A 13,783-nucleotide genomic window follows, 5' to 3' on the forward strand; every position below is an offset into this window, starting at 1 on the left:
AACTCATCCAATCCACACAAGCAAAGAATTCAAACCATAGCTGTCCAGTTATTAAGTTAAGTGTAATAATGAGAAATGACACAAGGAAAAAGTATTGAACATGCTTACTGAACTTTAATTAATACTTCATACAAAAGCCTTGGTTGGTGATAACAGTTTCAAGATGCCTTCTGTATGGAGAAACTAGTCGCATGGATTGCTCACTTGTGATTTTGGCCCATTCTTCCCCAGAAACACTCATCAAATCCTGAAGGTTCCATGGGCTCTTTCTATGAACTCTGAGCTTTTAGTTCCTTACATACATTTGCTGTTCGATTCGGGTCAGGGGATTGGCTGGGCCTTCTAGTAGCTTTCTTTCTCTGAAACCAATTAAGGGCTTCCTTGGCTATGTATTTGGAATCCTGCTGAAGTGTCCCTTCAGTGATATGAAGTTTGCCACTGCTGTATGCTGAAAATCAGCCTCACACCATGATGTTTCCATCTACAAACTTCACTGATGGTAGGGTGCTTTGGGGGTTATGTGCAGTGCTTTTTGGTCTTCAAACATGGTATATATTATGACATCAAAAGAGTTCAATTTTGGTCTCATCTGACAAGATCATATTCTTTCAGTGTTTCACAGGCTTGTCTAAATGTTGTTAAACAAACTTTAAACATGCTTGAACATGCTTTTTGTTCAGCAATGGAGACTTGCATGGTGAGTGTGCATATAGGACATGGAGATTGAGTACATTACTTATTGTTTTCTTTGAAAAAATTATAGCTGCTGATTCCACGTCTTTCTGTAGCTCTCAACAGCTGATTTTTGCCTCTTGGATAACTATTCTTTTCACTCCTCTGTCTGAAATCTTGTGGTTAGCTCCTGGTTGTGGTCAGTTTATGGTGACATTATTTTCTTTCCTCTTCCAGATTATGGTTCCAACAGTGCTCACTGGAATCTTCATTAGTTTAGAAATTCTTCTGTTACCAATGTCATCAGTATATTTTGCAACAATAAGGTTGTGAAGATCTTGAGACAGCTCACTGGTTTTACCCATCATGAGATGTTTCTCGTGAGACACCTTTTAATAGGCCATCAGTTAAACCAGCTGATATTATTTTTCACTAAGTGACAGGATTGCTTTCTAATTACTGATGGATTTCAGCTGGTGTCATGACTTTCAATTATTTTTTGCACCTCTCTTTCTTCATTTCTTCAATACTTTTTGCATGTGGCATTTCTCATTATACATAACTTAATTTATAGACTTCTGTTGTTTGATTTCTTTGCCTGTGTGGATTGAATGGGTTGTTACTGACATCTGGCGAAAATTTCATGTCCATAGCACCTTTAAAAATATATTTACTTAGAAAATTGGTGACGTTTTCAATACTTTTTTCACCAGCTGTATTTTTATTACCATGAGGTATACTGAGTCATTTACATTAAACCAAATCAGCATGCAAGCATTAAAACTAAGCCACCAATCAACCATATGTTGTGCATATAACATCTGAACGAACATAATTGCAGTAAATGGTCTATATACTGTAGTGATTTTTTCATATTTTTGATTATATAGTATGTAAAATGCCAGGTTTCTCCAAGATATTGAAACTTGATATAACTTTCACAGATATCAACTGAATACATTAAAAGAAAAAGTATCATTACTATTGATGGTCAAGAATCTACTTCAGTCGGCGCTCCAGGAGAGAGTAACACTCTGGATGTGGAAGGCAAACTGTACCTGGGTGGTCTGCCGCCAAGCTACATAGCTAAGAATATTGGAAATGTAAGGAAGGCTTTTTCTTAGTAATAATGAGTATTTATGACCAGTTATAATAGAAGGGGGCCTCATGTTTCACCAGTGATAATTTCAAAGTCTTCAATGAAATCTGCAGTTCCTCTGTAGCTAATAGCATTTGCCTGGGGCTTCCAAGAGCAAGACCTCCCTTTCAAATAACTCTTCTTATACTGTTTCTTGCCCCTCATTACTTGTGACCTGTATGCATATATAACCCATTTTTAATTATGACTGCATTAGAATTATTTAAAGGGGTTATTATTCCTTTTTCCTTTAGCATAGTCGGAAAGTTTACTTACGAGCAGAATCGACTGAGAACACATTTACTTTGGCATAAAAAGACATGGCTCAATTCATCATTCATTTCTAACGTGGTTTTTAGCTTGAACACCTTTCGATTAGTGACTCTCTGATTTGCCTCAAATTCAAACGATTTGCACCTTTTTTCAAGTTCTCTCTTGTGGTGTGGTTAGAGTTTAGTTTTTTTCATCAATCCGGCTTATCAGATGTCTTAGACACATCCATGAAATGTGACTTTAGAAAAAAGTCTCCAAATTTGGCACAACTCTAGTCTAGTCCCCTTGAACTGGTTTAAGATATGGTACACCAGTTATTTTAGCACATGTATTATGGCATTTTGTGAAATGTGTAAGTTTTCAAGCTAAAAATTCACAAAATCAGTTAAAGACAAAAAGACAATTTTGGCCTACATGCAAAGTTCATGAAATGCATGCGCACTTGGCTAAATGTAGATAGAAAACCAGAGAAAAAGTCAGCTTACTCTGGAAACATGGACTGCATGACCAGTGTTAGATGCTGCATAAGTCAATAAAAGATAATTGCCAGCATCCAACATAAGCTAAAACATAAATTCTTCATTCGTTCTTCTCGAAAAAGTAATAGAAAAAGTGTACAGAAGGGACAAATAGCCATATAGGCTTGAAATGCACAATTGGAAGGTTTCTCTTTGAAATCTCAATTTGATATAGCATGTTACTTTTTTGAAATGAACAAATAAATCTATTATTATCTTATTTTCAGCCAGGTCCCTGACTGCATACACACAAAAACTCCTCGCCGGAGGTGCCAGCATTCTAGGGGCTTATTTCAGCCGGGTCCCTGACCACACACACGACCACACTGGTGCTGAGCTCGTACATATTTGATACTAGCGCATGGCCGTGCGGTCATGAAAACCTTTTATAGCTGCAGCAACTTCAGGGCCTTCCTAGAAGGACCAATGGAAGGCTGCCACAGAACTTGATCAGGTACAGGGCCTTCCTAGAGGACCAATGGAAGTTGCTGCAGTACCTGAGCATGTGACCCTAGACCTCCACTGAGAGATCTTACCCTGGGCATGCTCAGTGTGTGCAAAGCAGGACTTAGTCCCAGAAAAGCCTGCTCGTCGCAGACCAGTGCAGGGTACAATACCAGAGCCTGGAGAGGCAGCAGTAACTCTTTGCACAGTATCAGATTCATTGAGACGCTGGGACCGATGTCTCCGCTGAGCAGGCTCCACCGCAGCCGATGCAGAATGGGAGACTGCACGAGACATGGCTCGAGATTCCCCCTGTGCAGCGGCGGGAACTCGACTCCTAACAAATAATATAGAATATACTGGAGCAGGAGCAAAAGACGACAGCATTTACATCGAGCAAGCAATTATGTATTTGTGGCAAGTCCTCTTTCAGGAGGAATTTGTGAAGACATCCCCCTTTCCCTTATACACTAACTTACAAATGGCAGCCATGACAAGACTTTATTGCACCAGCTTCAGTTGTTATGAGCTGAATAATGTAATTATGCCTCAAGCTGATTTTTTTTTGTTAGGTGACACATAGTATCCCAGCATGCATCAGCAGTGTCACCATTAATAGCAAACAGCTGGATAAGGACGGGGCCATCTCCATACATGCAGTCAATAAATGTTATGCCTCTGCGCAGGAGGGAACCTACTTTGATGGATCCGGATTTGCTGCTTTAGGTAAATATTATTTATTATTTATAGTAAAGTTTAGATATGTGACATTGTCGTGTGTACAAGACGTCTAAGTATAATGGATGAGTAAACGATGAAGGATAATTGACTCTTCATGATATTTCACTCCTCACTAACAAATATAACCACAGACATTCAGTGCTAGGGATTTACTTATTTTGTTAGAGTTGTCTAAGAGATTCTTCTATATTCCCTCATTATATTTTGGAGGGGTTGAAAGGAAAAATAAACTTTGCCTGTCCATGACCCACTGAATTTTAGAAACTAAGTATCATCCCTTGAGTTTGAAATATTTGCTAATCCTGGCATGGTAAAATGTAGAAATGGAGCAGAATTCATCATTGAATGAAACTTTTTTTGACCTTTACTTGTACAGTATGTCTGTCGAAGTGTAATACCGTATATATATTTGTATAAAACTCCTCTTTATATAAAAAACCCTCCTCTGTCTCTGTATGTGTATGTATATATATAACTCCTCTATTTGTATATGTATATATATAGACTCCGTCATGTAGGAGTAAATGTAAAGTTAGTATAATAATTAATGAGATAAATGTGTTTCCCTTTTCTTACTTTTGTAGTAAAGGAGGGTTACAAAGTGCGATCAGATGTGAACATATCACTAGAATTCCGTACCAGTGCAATGAATGGAGTTCTATTAGGAATCAGTAGTGCTAAGGTTGATGCCATTGGCCTGGAAATTGTAAACGGCAGGGTGAGTTTACATCTTTGCTGTAAAGTGTTCCACTTATGTGTAGAATGAGAGCAGGAAGATGAAAAGATGAGCAGGATTTAGGAGGAGACTGATTGGAAGAATAGGTTGCTTTACTTTGTTCTGACTGAAAAACAATTACAAGCCTTTCATGTTCAAAACTTGCTGGTGAAAGTGGTCATATATATGTAAGAACATCTCTGTTCTGACTTTTTCCATATAGTTAAATATCAAATTCTCTCGTCACAACAGATAGGATCATTCTTTCTATTATAGACTTTGAATATATCGCTAGATATGCTATATGATAATGATCCGAATCTTCACAATCATGTCCATGTGTGTCCTTGGTCCGTAACCATTGTTTTAATTTGCATAAATTAACAGTTCACATGAAAAATAGCAATCGTTGTAATATATCTTATCCGAGAGATGTTCTTCTTTCTCTTCCGGGACTGATCTCAACATTCTCAATGTAAGGGCAAAACCTGTTGTAAGAGCGCAGCTGGACAGATCCTGGGTGAGAAGAATGTGTCACCGAGGTGGTTAGCCTCGGTGATGTGAGTTCCAGTAATGATAGGTTGCTGCAAAGGTTTTTTAATGAGACCAGATTTTTGGGTCTGAGTATTAGGAGCGGCCAGAGGAGATGGATGGGACCAGCCACTCACATATTTCTACTCCAGGATTTGAAGGGTTTACTTAACACTAAAACTACCGCAGGTTTCATAATACCTATAACTACCATTAGGGGTCATTTTGACCCCCATTCCAAAGTACTGACTCTGAAGTAAAAATAACTTTTTTTGTTGCCAACAAATTAAAGAACATTTATTTTAACTTAGTAGGAACAGTGTTAAGATCAAGTACAGCACGCATTTTCCTTTTACATGGTCATAGCATGAAGCTGAAGAATGATCTCCCGTTTGCTAATTTTACTCCCAGTTGCTGTTTTATAGAGTATAGTTGCGTTTATAGCTGCTAAATCAAGTACATTACAAAACACCTGAACAGGCCATCAGTCGGCTTCCAGATTTTGTGGTGTACTTTCGAGCCATCTGGTCTACTGTGTCCACCCCAACCTTTGTTTTATTGTAAAATTGTACCGTTTCCGTTTTTTTTCTTGTCGTTTCCAACTGCTACATCTGGGTGAAGTCTACTGAGCAAAATGACATTCTTATTTGGCTTACCTTGGTAAACTGTAAGAGTGATGTCACCATTCTTCATCAGAGTAGTCTCATATGTATTTGTTATTAGGAGACTTGCCTACTACTACTTTTATGTATGGGGTCAAATTGACCCATTCAGTACTTATAGGTATGAACTGTAAAAATACGGGCCCCTGAAAAAGTTTAAATTCATTTTTGTGTCCTAAAATATACACTACCATGAATAAATAAAAGACACAAAAACTCAGAACTCATTTGTTAAAATTTTAGAAATTATAGGAAAAAGAAATAGCAAAAGGGTCAAAATGACCCCTCCGGTAGTTCTAGTGTTAAAGCAGCTGAGCTGCCTCTGTTGTGTACGTGTGTGGAGTTGGGGCTGGTGTGTATCCAGCAAATGAGAGCCCACTAAGCTTGAAGTAAGACCAGAACTGCTGTCTGTTAAAGACTCTGTGATTGTTTTGCCATCAGTGTGGAAAATCACTTTGTTTCTTCTGCTATTTTCGATTATGCCTGAGAAATACTATTTATTTCTTTAAAAAAAATGAAAATAATATAATAATAATAATCAATAAACTTTGCCTGTTTGACAAAGAAAAACTCAGGCCTATCTGGACTCTCAGCGGCTACCAAACCTACTCTTGGTTCAGTGAAAGCGGAATGTTACATAGCTGAGATAGAAAATGGCATTTATTGTTGAGTAGGTTCATTAAAGAAGTGAGGAAGGAGAAGCTCTGCCTCTAGGACCTCCTTTCTCTTCATACCTCCCTTCTACATAGAATCATGTAAATACCAACTGTCATCTCCTATCTCAGTAATGTAACAAGCTGTCTTCTCTGAATACAGATTTTACCCTTGCATTGAGAATTTTGAAAATGAAAGATTAGTCCTGGAGGAGAAAGAAGCAGATAAGATATATTATAATTTTTCGTATTTTTCTGCTTGCTAATAATAATTTCTGAAATGAAAATGATGATTGCTGTTTAAAGAGAACACTGAATGCCTTTCACTTGTTCCAAATCCAAATTTTCTTTTTGACAATTATCACACCCATGTGTCATCTATCCAGTGGGGACAAAGTGTCAGTGTTCTCACAATGAAAAGGACCTACAGATGTCAAAATAGTATAATATAAAGATGTTAGAAAAGTATCAACGTACAAAGTCACTAATTCAGTTGTATTGCTTGGTAAAATTATTCCATGATGGAGCGGTAGAGAGCAGTTGATTTCATTCTCAGTGTGTTTCGTGTGCGACAGGTTTTATTCCATGTAAACAATGGAGCTGCCAGAATAACAGCAGTTTACAAACGAGAAGACTCTGGCTCATTATGTGATGGAAAATGGCACCAAATTCAGGCCAATAAGGTTAAGCACAAAATCATCCTTACAGTTGATGGACACACAGTGCAGGTCGAGAGTCCTCATGTGCAGTCAACCTCTGCAGACACAAACAATCCCGTATATGTTGGAGGTTACCCAGGTAAGATATTTACCGAATGGATTTAACATTCACACAGCAGCAAGAGTTCATATCTGTTCACAGATAGCAGCTTATCTTCTGTTCTCTTAAGTTATATGATCTCAGAGTGTTATCATTGTGTGCACCCTTCTTGTTATGCTTACATGCACAGATCAGATCTGGAATATTCTGCAATCACAAGTGAGGGACATGACTTACTAATGACACATCTTTTTAGGGCATTGAGTCCCATCAGCCGCTATAGAGTTGAGTAGCCCATGACACTTACAGGTCCTTCTCAAAAAATTAGCATATAGTGTTAAATTTCATTATTTACCATAATGTAATGATTACAATTAAACTTTCATATATTATAGATTCATTATCCACCAACTGAAATTTGTCAGGTCTTTTATTGTTTTAATACTGATGATTTTGGCATACAACTCCTGATAACCCAAAAAACCTGTCTCAATAAATTAGCATATTTCACCCATCCAATCAAATAAAAGTGTTTTTTAATAACAAACAAAAAAACCATCAAATAATAATGTTCAGTTATGCACTCAATACTTGTTCGGGAATCCTTTGGCAGAAATGACTGCTTCAATGCGGCGTGGCATGGAGGCAATCAGCCTGTGACACTGCTGAGATGTTATGGAGGCCCAGGATGCTTCAATAGCGGCCTTAAGCTCATCCAGAGTGTTGGGTCTTGCGTCTCTCAACTTTCTCTTCACAATATCCCACAGATTCTCTATGGGGTTCAGGTCAGGAGAGTTGGCAGGCCAATTGAGCACAGTAATACCATGGTCAGTAAACCATTTACCAGTGGTTTTGGCACTGTGAGCAGGTGCCAGGTCGTGCTGAAAAATGAAATCTTCATCTCCATAAAGCATTTCAGCCGATGGAAACATGAAGTGCTCCAAAATCTCCTGATAGCTAGCTGCATTGACCCTGCCCTTGATGAAACACAGTGGACCAACACCAGCAGCTGACATGGCACCCCACACCATCACTGACTGTGGGTACTTGACACTGGACTTCAGGCATTTTGGCATTTCCTTCTCCCCAGTCTTCCTCCAGACTCTGGCACCTTGATTTCCGAATGACATGCAAAATTTGCTTTCATCAGAAAAAAGTACTTGGGACCACTTAGCAACAGTCCAGTGCTGCTTCTCTGTAGCTCAAAAGTGGCTTTACCTGGGGAATGCGGCACCTGTAGCCCATTTCCTGCACACGCCTGTGCACGGTGGCTCTGGATGTTTCCACACCAGACTCAGTCCACTGCTTCCTCAGGTTCCCCAAGGTCTGGAATCGGTCCTTCTCCACAATCTTCCTCAGGGTCCGGTCTCCTCTTCTCGTTGTACAGCGTTTTCTGCCACATTGTTTCCTTCCAACAGACTTACCATTGAGGTGACTTGATACAGCACTCTGGGAACAGCCTATTTGTTGAGAAATTTCTTTCTGGGTCTTACCCTCTTGCTTGAGGGTGTCAATGATGGCCTTCTTGACATCTGTCAGGTCGCTAGTCTTACCCATGATGGGGGTTTTGAGTAATGAACCAGGCAGGGAGTTTATAAAAGCCTCAGGTATCTTTTGCATGTGTTTAGAGTTAATTAGTTGATTCAGAAGATTAGGGTAATAGGTCGTTTAGAGAACCTTTTCTTGATATGCTAATTTATTGAGACAGGTTTTTTGGGTTATCAGGAGTTGTATGCCAAAATCATCAGTATTAAAACAATAAAAGACCTGACAAATTTAAGTTGGTGGATAATGAATCTATAATATATGAAAGTTTAATTGTAATCATTACATTATGGTAAATAATGAAATTTAACACTATATGCTAATTTTTTGAGAAGGACCTGTATTTAAATGTCATTGTTGTTCAATTAAGTTCACTCTGCTGGTCGATGAAAATTAAGAAAAGTTCACGTTGTGACTTTTTTTGCAACTCTAGACTATGCATTCATACTTCATGTACATGTAAGCTATTGTTGGAATATATAAACAAGGTAGAGTAGAGCATAAGGCTAACTTTTAGAGATTATCAAATCTTTTGAAATTCAAATTTGCCAGCTTTGATGAATGTTTTCTGAAAAATGGAATTTGCCAACAAATTGCAATACTGCAAAACCTCCAATTGCCTGGAAAAGATGTGTATGATTGTGCTGTCTCGTAGGAATGTATTAAAACCCTTTCAAGCTGTTTTACACAAACAGAGTCTTGGTAATGTTTAAGTGACCTCAATGGGTAAATGGATACTAATAGGAAGTAAAAAGTATATAAGAAAGAGCCAACTCGCCCATCTTAGAAGTTGAACGCACGGAGAACGGCAGTGCCACAGGAAACATGCAGGGAAGTAGAAAAAGTCCAGCATCCAGAACGTCTTAAAAATAATGTTTAATTAGTACAAATTAAAAATTTCCAAAAGATATCATGAGAGACAAAGAAAGTGCCCACCACTAGGAAACGGGGGTGCTACAGGAAAACTATGATTATGGAGTTCTTGCTGAAGCACGTTTTCTTGTAGCACCTCCCTTTTCTAGTGGTGGACACCTTTTTTGTCTCTCATGACATCCTCTTGACATTTTTAATTTGCACCAATTAAGCACTATTTTAAAACGTTCTGGGTGCTGGATTTTTTCTGCCTTCCTAATAATAGGAAGTAACCAACAGCTTGGCAATATCACACTGTAGAAGCTGCACAGTACAGAATATGATCGGACAGGCAAGGAGTTGTCCAGCACTGGCATCCCTGGCAGCAGCAGTAGAGTATAGCTGCAGAACCCAATGTTAGCTGCAGCAGCCCAGCAGCCATACAGTATAGAATTTGGGAGAACAGGGAAGGAGATATTTGATTGTTTATGGCGGTACTATAAACCCCAACAACAGCAGTTCAAACTTGGGCGTTTTTGCTACGTTTTTTATGCTAATTTTCAGGTGTGTTTTACAGTATCAGCTATGTCTATGATATTTCAGAAATCTCATGCACACAGCTTGTTTTTTTGTCATCAGTATTTTGTGCTTTGCATGTTTTTTGGACATAGAGCATGTCACTTTTTTCAGCATTTTTTCAGCATTTTTCATCCATTGAATTGAATGAAGAAAAAGCATGAAAACATTCACCAGAAACGCCGCAAAAAACATGGAAAAACCTGAGTTTTTGTTGCAGCTTCTTTCCTGCCAAGCACTCAGTTTTTGCTGAAGAAAAAAAATACAGCAAATACCGTATGTGAACTTATCCTTTAGCTATTGAATACATTGGACAGGCACGAAATCTGTGGATTTCTATTGGCAGAGATATAATACAGAATATGAAAGGACAGACAATGGGGTGTCTGGCTGTGTAGGGCCAGCACTGGCAGCAGCAGAAGTAGCACAGTATAGATATAACATGATGGAATGTATGGGATGAATGACTGTTTGAGGGCCTAAGTGCCACAACGAAACACAATGAATAGGCAGGCAGATGCTATGGCCAATCTAATAATTGGCATCAGTTGTAGGTGAATGAAAATGGGTACTTTTTCATTCTTGAATAATTTTGACAAATGTAAGGTTTTCCACACTTGTGGAACACAGTCTGGTCTACTTTGGGGTCACAAAGCCTCCTGCTGTCCAGAATACCCTCTTTGACAGTTTACTAGAGGACGGACAAGACAGTACATATGGCCAACTGAGACTGTTCTTGCCACTGGTCCAATTCGCTGATACAGATGTCCATAGATTGGGGCTTAAGGTATCTTCTGGAGATAAAACAGTGTCCAGGTTTGACTGAGCCTGTCTGTTCAGGCAGTGCATAACTCTTTGCTGATGTACATCAAATTGGCACAGCAGCTGATAATACTTTTGGACCGCTGGTATAGGAGATGAACTGCTGGCTGCACAGGTAGTGGAGGAAGGTATCTTGGTCAAATGTGCATCTGTTCTGTAAAAGCTTTACTAAACAGGGAACACAGCTTTTCCTCATAGTGCTTCAATTTTGACTGCCTTTCAGAAGACAAAAAAAAAAATCCCTCATTTTAATTTTAAAGCTGCGGTCTTAAAATGGCTATCCAATAGTCATCTCTTTTCTTAAAATTAACGATACACCTGATTGACCAAAGTTACATGATGCAGCTTCATGCTCGATTCCTTGTGACCTTGACCTCGAGGGTCCCCAACAGCCCCAGAGCATTGATGAACATGTAACAATTGCTGTTTTTTCTCCATCCCTTGTTGCATCCTTGTGAGCGTTTTTCCAATATAATTATAAGGGGATGACATCAGTGATGCCACAGTTCTCTCTACTGACATATTTAGCAGCTTCTTCAAAGGCCTTCAGTAGGTGACATGCATTGATTATCAGCTGCTGTTTCATCATTAGCTGCATATTCCAAAGTAACTCAAGCTCCAGTTTGCTCGCTGCAAAATTGCAATATAAGACAATGACTGACTGAAGCACTAATAAATGCAGCACTGAATTCCATCATGCCACATGAAAATTGTTTAAATGTCCAATCACATGACCATGGCCACCACCTTCTTCAAGTGGTTATATTTGTTGACGAAATTGCACAATTAATTTCAAGACGTTCGTCATGAGGGAGAGTGAGTTACTTTACCCATATGTTGTTCAACCACAAAGTTCCAAGCATTATCGCTTACATTAATGACCAGATGAAGTTGATGGGAAGCTATCCAGCATGAGATTTGCTGCTTTATGGAGAGAAGCAACTGATGACAGTTGTAATACACCTTGGTTTTATCTGTTTTAGCTCATCATATTTGATGTTTTGAGTTCAGGTTGTATCCCATTTGTTTTTGACTTGATATGATAGTTCCGTTCTCAGTAAATGTACAATGTTAGTTTTTACACAATAGCATCATTGCCCTATTGTATTAATCAATGGGGCAGGAAAGATCATATATAAGAGGGCATGGTGGTGCCTTGGTCATGGTCTGGAGCATAGATGCCATTGACAATTCATTATTTCTTTTCTCACTTGCAGCTGATGTGAAGCAGAACTGTCTAACCAGCCAGACTTCATTCCGTGGTTGCATAAAGAACATGAAACTGGTGAAGGGCACACTGACTGAGGCCAACGATTTCAGCAAATCATTTGAAATGCGAGGCGTATTCCCTCATTCATGCCCAGGAACAGAATTATAGAAAAGATGTATTGTTGACTTTAGACCACTGATATACACACAGGGCATATTAATCAAGCGAGCGATGTTATCTGATGTGAAATCATGTGATATTGTGCTATATGTCAGGCTAAGAGACTGGTAACTGAGACAAAGGGTTGTGCTTGACTGAGAAGCCCCATAAAGTACTGGCAGATCATTATGTGATGGCATCTCACAAGCAGATACTGAAATTGGTGCTATGAAGACATTCCAAGACCTCTACATCATATTTCCAACTCAGGAACAATGTTTTAGACAATTCTCCAATTCTTGCTTAACTAAAATTTGTGTGCAACACAAATACCTCCAGTAGCATATTAATAGGATTAATGAATGTTTTATTACTGTGTCTGTTCATATCTTTACTGCTGGATGATGATGAATTTTGCTGTTATTTCAGTGTTGATCATTATAAAACATTGCAAATCTGTCTTTTATATTTCAATAATAAGTGGCTGATTTGTATTCCTCACGTTGTGTTTTGTTTTATAGTTGGATAGCACTGATGTAGGAAATTCTCAATTAGGGCCTAAAACTACATTTATTTGTATGGCAACATTCACACATCTGTATGATACATCCGAGTTCTGACTGATTTTTTTCTCTTACTACACTCGGACCCATAGAGTAGAATGAATTTATTCACACATCCGTTATAATTAGTGATGAGCGAGTGTACACGTTGCTCAGGTTTCCCCAGCACACTAGGGTGATTTCCGAGTATTTATGACTGCTCGGAGATTTAGTTTTCCTTGCCGCAGATGCATGATTTATGGCTGCTAGACAGCTTGAATACATGTGGGGATTTCCTAGCAACCAGGTAACCCCCACATCTTCTCAGGCTGGCTAGCAGCCGTAAATCATGCATCTGTATCCACAAAAACAAAATCTTTAATCTCTGAGCACTCATAAATACTCGGAGACCATCCAGCGTGCTCGGGAAAACCCGAGCAACGAGTATACTCGCTCATCACTAGTTATAATCACAGATCGTAGTAATGATATCAGATATGATGGGCTGATTCCCATTGTCGCCTCAAGTTTAGGAAGACTAGAAGAGAAAGACCCATATTAAAACCATTTAGTGAATTAATATGACTATTTTTGTGCCAGAACACCAGTTGCTGAAATATATCTGTGCTGGCAGATCAATATTATCACAGGGACACTGCATCTTGTGCCAACAAAGCCCATTGTCTGCCTTCTAACCTGTAGTACAAAAAATGCTAAACACTTATAAAGTTAGATTGTGAAGCATAACTGGCAACTGCTGGATGGCCACTACTTTCCTCTGTGGTCAGAGCATATGGGTGCTGCACTCCTGGTTCTAGTCTTAGTGGCCATGCTTACAAAAAGAGAAGTTACACTTAATACAAATATATACTTGTTCATTGGCAATGTTATTCCCTGTGATGGTAATATTTGAACAACACCACATATGGGGGCACCAAAAAATGTTGGTCGGTTCACTACGATTTGTGTGT

The 13,783-nt window shown here is 38.8% G+C and overlaps 1 protein-coding gene across 1 annotated transcript in view; it reads left to right on the forward strand.

Moving 5' to 3' along the window:
• Positions 1–12,771, forward strand: part of LAMA1 (laminin subunit alpha 1) — a 219,718-nt gene extending 206,947 nt beyond the window's left edge. The window contains exons 59-63 of the mRNA XM_069731077.1: positions 1,617–1,775; positions 3,618–3,771; positions 4,371–4,504; positions 6,923–7,145; positions 12,119–12,771. Of these exons, the coding sequence (XP_069587178.1) occupies positions 1,617–1,775; positions 3,618–3,771; positions 4,371–4,504; positions 6,923–7,145; positions 12,119–12,279 (831 nt within the window). The 3' untranslated portion in view covers positions 12,280–12,771. The remainder of the gene's footprint in view (positions 1–1,616; positions 1,776–3,617; positions 3,772–4,370; positions 4,505–6,922; positions 7,146–12,118) is intronic.
• The last annotated feature ends 1,012 nt before the right edge of the window (positions 12,772–13,783 follow it).

The sequence above is a fragment of the Ranitomeya imitator genome, chromosome 6 (genome assembly GCF_032444005.1).
Source record: "Ranitomeya imitator isolate aRanImi1 chromosome 6, aRanImi1.pri, whole genome shotgun sequence".
NCBI lineage: Eukaryota > Metazoa > Chordata > Amphibia > Anura > Dendrobatidae > Ranitomeya > Ranitomeya imitator.